The sequence below is a fragment of the Nerophis ophidion genome, linkage group LG24 (genome assembly GCF_033978795.1).
Source record: "Nerophis ophidion isolate RoL-2023_Sa linkage group LG24, RoL_Noph_v1.0, whole genome shotgun sequence".
NCBI lineage: Eukaryota > Metazoa > Chordata > Actinopteri > Syngnathiformes > Syngnathidae > Nerophis > Nerophis ophidion.
The window spans coordinates 10540409-10547908 of NC_084634.1; the positions used below are offsets into that span (position 1 = coordinate 10540409).

The window sequence follows — 7500 nt, forward strand, 5'->3', positions numbered from 1 at the left end:
TAAGCGTTCGCAATAAGCGTTTGAAAAAGAGTTAAAAGTGAGGCCACATGCCGACATATACTCAACTTGTCTTAGTAAGTTAATATTTACTAAGTCAAATGAATGACTTACTGTAAGTAAGCGTTTGCAATAAGCGTTTGAAAAAGAGTTAAAAGTGAGGCCACATGCTGACATATGCTTAACTCATCATGCTTAATTTACAGGACAAATATATATATATATATATATATATATATATATATATATATATATATATTTTTTTTTTTTTTTTTTTTTTTTAATATTTATATTTTTTATATATTTTTTCTATTTACAGTAAGTCATACATTTGACTTAGTAAATATTAACTTACTAAGACAAAATAATGACTAAGTCAAATGAATGACTTATTGTAAATAAGCGTTCGCAATAATCGTTTGAAAAAGAGTAGAAAGTGAGGCCACATGCTGACATATACTCAACTTGTCTTAGTAAGTTAATAATTACTAAGTCAAAATAATGACTAAGTCAAATGAATGACTTATTGTAAGTAAGCGTTTGCAATAAGCGTTTGAAAAAGAGTTAAAAGTGGGGCCACATGCTGACATATACTTAACTCATCATGCTTAATTTACAGGACAACATTTTTTTTAATAATATTTATATATATATATATTTGTTTTATTTATTTACAGTAAGTCATTCATTTGACTCGGTCATTATTTTGTCTTAGTAAGTTAATATTTAGTAAGTCAAAAGAATGTCTAAGTTAAATGAATGACTTATTGTAAATAAGCGTTCGCAATAAGCCTTTGAAAAAGATTTAAAAGTGAGGCCACATGCTCACATATGCTCAACTTGTCTTAGTAAGTTAATATTTACTAAGTAAATATTTACTAAGTCAAAATAATGTCTAAGTCAAATGAATGACTTACTGTAAATAAGCGTTTGCAATAAGCGTTTGAAAAAGAGTTAAAAGTGAGGCCACATGCTGACATATACTCAACTTGTCTTAGTAAGTTAATATTTACTAAGTTAATATTTACTAAGTCAAAATAATGACTAAGTCAAATGAATGACTTACTGTAAATAAGCGTTGGCAATAAGTGTTTGAAAAAGAGTTAAAAGTTGGGCCACACGCTGACATATACTCAACTAATCATGCTTAATTTACAGGACAAAAATATATATATATATATTTTTTTTATATATGTTTTGTATTTACAGTAAGTCATTCATTTGACTTAGTTGTATTTTGCCTTAGTAAGTTAATAATGACTAAGTCAAATGAATGACTTACTGTAAATAAGCGTCCGCAATAAGCGTTTGAAAAAAGAGTTAAAAGTGAGGCCACATGCTGACATATGCTTAACTCATCATGCTTAATTTACAGGACAAAAAAATATATATATATTTTTTTAATACTATTTATATTTTTTGTATTTACAGTAAGTCATTCATTTGACTTAGTCATTATTTTGTCTTAGTAAGTTAATATTTACAAAGTTAAAAGAATGTCCGAGTCAAATGAATGACTTATTGTAAATAAGCGTTCGCAATAAGTGTTTGAAAAAGAGTTAAAAGTGAGGCCACATGTCGACATATGGGGCGGCATAGCTCGGTTGGTAGAGCGGCCGTGCCAGCAACTTGAGGGTTGCAGGTTCGATTCCCGCTTCCGCCATCCTAGTCACTGCCGTTGTGTCCTTGGGCAGGACACTTTACCCACCTGCTCCCAGTGCCACCCACACTGGTTTAAATGTAACTTATATATTGGGTTTCACTATGTAAACGCGCTTTGAGTCACTAGAAAAAAGCGCTATATAAATATAATTCACTTCACTTCACATATGCTCAACTCATCATGCTTAATTTACTCAGTAAATTAAGCATTTATTTTATTTACTTAGTAAATGTTGACTTACTAAGACAAAATAATGACATACTTAGTATCTCGGGTAACTAGGAATGTTTTGTGTTTTGTTTTTTCTTTACGGAAAAAAATATCGAGATATATATCGTATATTGGCACTCAGCATACGGAGTGGAAAACACAACCAGAAATTGTAAGCTTGTACACGCGACGAAGCCGGCCTACTTCACCACAGTCTAGTCTATTGCCCCCACACCCACCCAGGGCCAAATTACACTGTTCCTTACACCCAGCCAGCCCCTCCCCTGTCTGTCCGCCTGTCCCGGGCGGCGCCCCCTTCTCCATGTAGAGACGCCACCTTAACTAACACATTTTCTGGGTGAAACACTGATATTTATGACTATATATGTTCATATGCATGTTTTTGATTGATCGACCGTTACTTTTATTCGTAGATTGAACAGTACAGTACATATTCCGTACAATTGACCACTAAACGGTAACACCCCAATTAGATTTTCAACTTGTTTAAGTTGGGGTCCACGTTAATCAATTCATTGTAAATACTGTCAATTGCTTATCTGTTTTATACAGTATTTTCATGCTTTTATTTCTATTTGTATTTATGTTTCTGTTTTATCTAGTGTTTTCATTTCTATTTTCTTTTTTTATTATATATTCTAACTTTCTATTTTTATTTATATTTTTATTATTATTTGTATACTTTGTAGCACTTTGAGATTTCAACAAATGTAAAGTGCGTTACAAATGTAATTCATTATTTTTTATTATTATTATTATTATTAATTAGAGCTGGGTTTGAACCCAATGCCTTCAATTCCAAGTCAGCAGCCTTAACTACTGGACCATCCCCTGTCATCTATAATTATTACCACTACTGTATAGGTTTATTTACTTTATATTTGTATTTTCATGTACTGATAGAATGAAATAGAATAGATCTTTATTGTCATTGTACATTGTACAACAAAATTGTAAGCAAAAAACAAATTTAGTGTAAATTCATAATAACACATAAAAATTCATAATAACACATACAAACATAATTGAAGTGAATTGTGAAGTGAATTATATTTATATAGCGCTTTTCTCTAGTGACTCAAAGCGTTTTTACATAGTGAAACCCCAATATCTAAGTTACATTCAAACCAGGGAGCAGGCGGGTAAAAGTGTCTTGCCCAAGGACACAACAACGGCAGTGACTAGGATGGCAGAAGCGGGGATCGAACCTGGAACCCTCGATTGATATGCAACACTATTTTATTGCTTTTGTGTTATAGATTAGTGTTTCTTAACCATAAGACAATTGTCGGGCCGTGAAAGCCTTCTTTCTATAGGGCAGGCAAAATATAAAATGTGTGGTATGTAATAGTGAAGTGAAGTGAATAATATTTATATAGCGCTTTTCTCTAGTGACTCAAAGCGCTTTACTTAGTGAAACCCAATATCTAAGTTACATTTAAACCAGTGTGGGTGGCACTGGGAGCAGGTGGATAAAGTGTCTTGCCCAAGGACACAACGGGAGTGACTAGGATGGCGGAAGCGGGGATCGAACCTGCAACCCTCAAGTTGCTGGCACGGCCGCTGTACCAACCGAGCTATACACCGAGCTAATACACTTTTCCACCACATGTGGAAGTAATGATATCAATCAAAACAGAAGAAGTCTGCAGCTAAAGTCATAGAAGTTTCTTAAGCGCAAAAATGATGACTAAAGGGGTGACTTTAATTTTATTGGAATTTATATTAAGAAACACTTTTTATTAATTTAGTTTACATATGTTAGCACAGTTATTTAAGTGTCCCTTTTATGCATTATATTTGTTTAGTACTTATTTTTTCTAATCAGCCTGACCAAAGCCTAGAAGATTTAGGCGTTGAATAAATCATGCTCTTTTTCTGATCATATCATTTCACAAGGTTGTAAACTGTAAGGTTGGATACGATTAAAATAAAGAGTAATATACTAATTCAGTGATAATATTTGAGCGGGCCCCGAGGTCAAAAAAGTTAAGAACCCCTGTTATATTTGCCAGTGTCATGTCTAATATAGGGACGGCGTGGCGCAGTGGGGAGAGTGGCCGTGCGCAACCCGGGCGTCCCTGGTTCAATTCCCACCTAGTACCAACCTCGTCACGTCCGTTGTGTCCTGAGCAAGACACTTCACCCTTGCTCCTGATGGGTGCTGGTTGGCGCCTTGCATGGCAGCTCCCTCCATCAGCGTGTGAATGTATGTGTGAATGGGTAAATGTGGAAGTAGTGTTAAAGCGCTTTGAGTACCTTGAAGGTAGAAAAGCGCTATAGAAGTACAACCCATTTATCATTTATACCTCATTAACAATTAATTTTCTTGGTTTTCGGAACAAAACTGGATTTAATAAGATGTGGACACCCCTGCATGATGGCGGTCAGTGGGGGCCACACCCACATGACCACTTTCAAGGTCAAGTAGATAAGCATTGTTTAGGTTTTCAATAACCACTTTGGATAAAAGTCAAAAGATTTTACAATTTAAGAAAAAAAAAAGCAACTCAGGTGCCAGAATTTTACCGTAAAATCTACTTCTAGTGCAGTGTGGTTATATTTGGTGCCTTCTGGGGTTCAATCCAATCATCAACTTGTCAAATCTAAGCTTTGGTTTGGGGGCCACAGAGAGCCTGGTATTCATGCGGCCCCTGCATCTGCGCATGAGTCCAAGGAACATGTTTGTGCACTGAAGGAATCTTTCACGCCAGACCAATTGTTACAACGCTGTATTTCTGCATTTTGTCATGATCCACCTTTCACACTGCAAAACATCAAATGTACGATTTAGTGATGTTTTTTTTTGTTGTTGTTTTTTTTACTAGGGAACCAAAATAGCTCCCAACATGCCTTGTGGCGCTCGACTGTCAGAATGAAACCATAACCTAATAAATGCATACTTGCCAACCCTCCCGAAAATCTCCCGGGGCAACCATTCTCCCGATTATCCACCCGGACAACAATATTGGGGGCGTGTCTTAAAGACATCCTCTCTCACCTGAAAAGGAGACTATTATATATGTCTCCCTTATTCATAGGTTTATCTACGACCCATAAAGTAGGAATGCACCGAGCTATTTCTCAGCGTGTGTTTATTCCAGCCGGCACACGGCGTCCGGATTACCCATCATGCATTGCTTCAAAACCACGGCAAGTAGTAATGTCCAAAAACATAACAGAGAGAAGAACGGAGAAGAGAGGTGGCAACGACGAGTAAGAAGTACGCTTGCAAGTTCCAAAATGATCGAAAAAAAGCTCGAAGGGGAAGGGGGTATGCTGCCAAAAAAAACACGAATCTAGTATTATTTAGCGCAAGGGTACATCATTACAAGTTCCAAAATGATTGGAAAAAAATAATTTCAGTTCATCCAGGACAGCTCGAAGGAGAAAGGGGTATGCTGCCTGCAAATTTTGTAGATCAGACTTCTCCATTGAACACCGTGGCTGAACGGATTTTCTTATTCATGAAGTGAAGTGAATTATATTTATATAGCGCTTTATCTCTAGTGACTCAAAGCGCTTTACAAAGTGAAACCCAATATCTAATTTTTACATATGAACCAGTGTGGGTGGCACTGGGAGCAGGTGGGTAAAGTGTCTTGCCCAAGGACACAACAGCAGTGACTAGGAGGGCGGAAGCGGGGATCGAACCTGCAACCCTCAAGTTGCTGGCACTGCCGCTCTACCAACCGCGCTATACCGCCCCACCATGAATGGATTATATATATATATATATATATATATATATATATATATATATATATATATATATATACACATATATATATACACATATACACATATATATATATATACACATGTATATACATATATATACACATATACACATGTATATACATATATATACACATGCACATACATATATATACACATATATATATATACATACATATATATATATACACATATATATATATGTATATGTATATATATAAACATATACATATATACATATATATACATACATATATATACATATGCATATATATATACATATATATATGTATATATATATACATATATATATGTACATATATATGTATATATATGTATATATATGTATATATACATATATATATATATATATATACACATAAATATACATATATATATATATATATATATATTTGATAATATTTAAATCTCCCAAATTCAGAGGTCTCAAGGTTTGCAAGTACGGATAAATGGTAAATCAGACTTGGGTATTGAATGACCCCAAAAAAAAAAAACCCACAAATCTAGTATTATTTAGCGCGAGGGTACATCATGAATTTCAGGGGCCCGACACGGAAATGTGCACGTTCTATTCCTTCGAGACGGCGTCGACTTTTAATTCCAAAATAAACATCGGCTTTCACACGGCAGGGTTAGGGATAACGAGTTCGTTATCCTGTCCTCGCTGCTCGTTTTCAGCGTGCGCAGCTCGACAGATAGTTAACAGTTAACTAAGTTTTATTTCTTTACGATTTTTCCTTTATTTAGGTTTGGGAGACTGGGGGAAAAAAAAAAAAAAAAAGACGTGTGTCCTTGTCTCTCATAATGATTCTGAACGATAAGCCGAATTCCAAACAAAGTGAAGATTCTTCTTTAAATGAAGTCTAGTTGAGTAGGTGTAGGGTGAAAGATTCCTTGGACTGGTGCACGTGCCCATGTGCAGGGGATGCATGCTGCGTGTGTGTGTGTGTGTGTGTGTGTGTGTGTGTGTGTGTGTGTGGACGTTGCATCCTTGTTTCCACTTACCTCCTTGTTCATCCAACATAACCAGTGTCCTGATGCCGGCATCTTTGCTCTACTCCGAAGTTGGCGTGAGGAAACAAAGGAGAGGGAAACAAAATAGAGTCAGTGAAGAAAAAAAACCCTCAGAGTTTGTGAGAAAATATTTGCTGCCTTGCGTTCTTCTCGCCGTCTACTCTCCACTCTTTCCCATTCGATTCCGGATTCAAACCGATTCTGGCAATGTATTATTTGCTACACCAATTAATGAAACTATTGCTAGTTACTGTAGGAGTTGAGGCAGATAGCTAACAATCTAGGACATCCCAATTAGGGCTGGGCGATACGGCCTTTTATTAATATCTCGATATTTTTAGGGCATGCCACGATACACGATATATATCTCCATATTTTGCCTTAGCCTTGAAAGAACACTTGTAACATATAATCACAGCAGTATGATGATTCTACGTGTCTACATTAAAACATTCTTCTTCATACTGCATTAATATATGCTACTTTTAAACTTTCATGCAGAGAGGGAAATCACAACTAAATCAATTTAGCAAAACAGTATTTATTAAACAGTTATTAAGCAGTGGCACAAATATTCATGTCAAGTGCAAGATAGTCAGAGACATTTTAAAATAAGCTATTAGTGCACTTTTGTGCATGATGTCACTAAGACGACATATGAAAACAACACTAAATTAAAGTGCACTTTTGTACAGAACACCACTACAGTAGTTTAAAACAAATAAATTGCACTTTTGTGCATGATGTCACACAAGATATTTCAATAACTGTCAAATAAAAATGAGCTGCATAATAGGAAATCAAATGGTGTATGTCCTTTGTTCTGTGGTAGGTTC

General features: G+C 35.4%; 1 protein-coding gene across 1 annotated transcript in view; it reads right to left on the minus strand.

Annotated features, from left to right (window-relative positions):
* The window catches only part of snap25a (synaptosome associated protein 25a), a 78333-nt gene that overhangs the window by 23641 nt on the left and 47192 nt on the right, over nt 1-7500 (minus strand). Inside the window, exon 4 of the mRNA XM_061885694.1 lies at nt 6656-6704. Within this exon, the coding sequence (XP_061741678.1) occupies nt 6656-6704 (49 nt within the window). The remainder of the gene's footprint in view (nt 1-6655; nt 6705-7500) is intronic.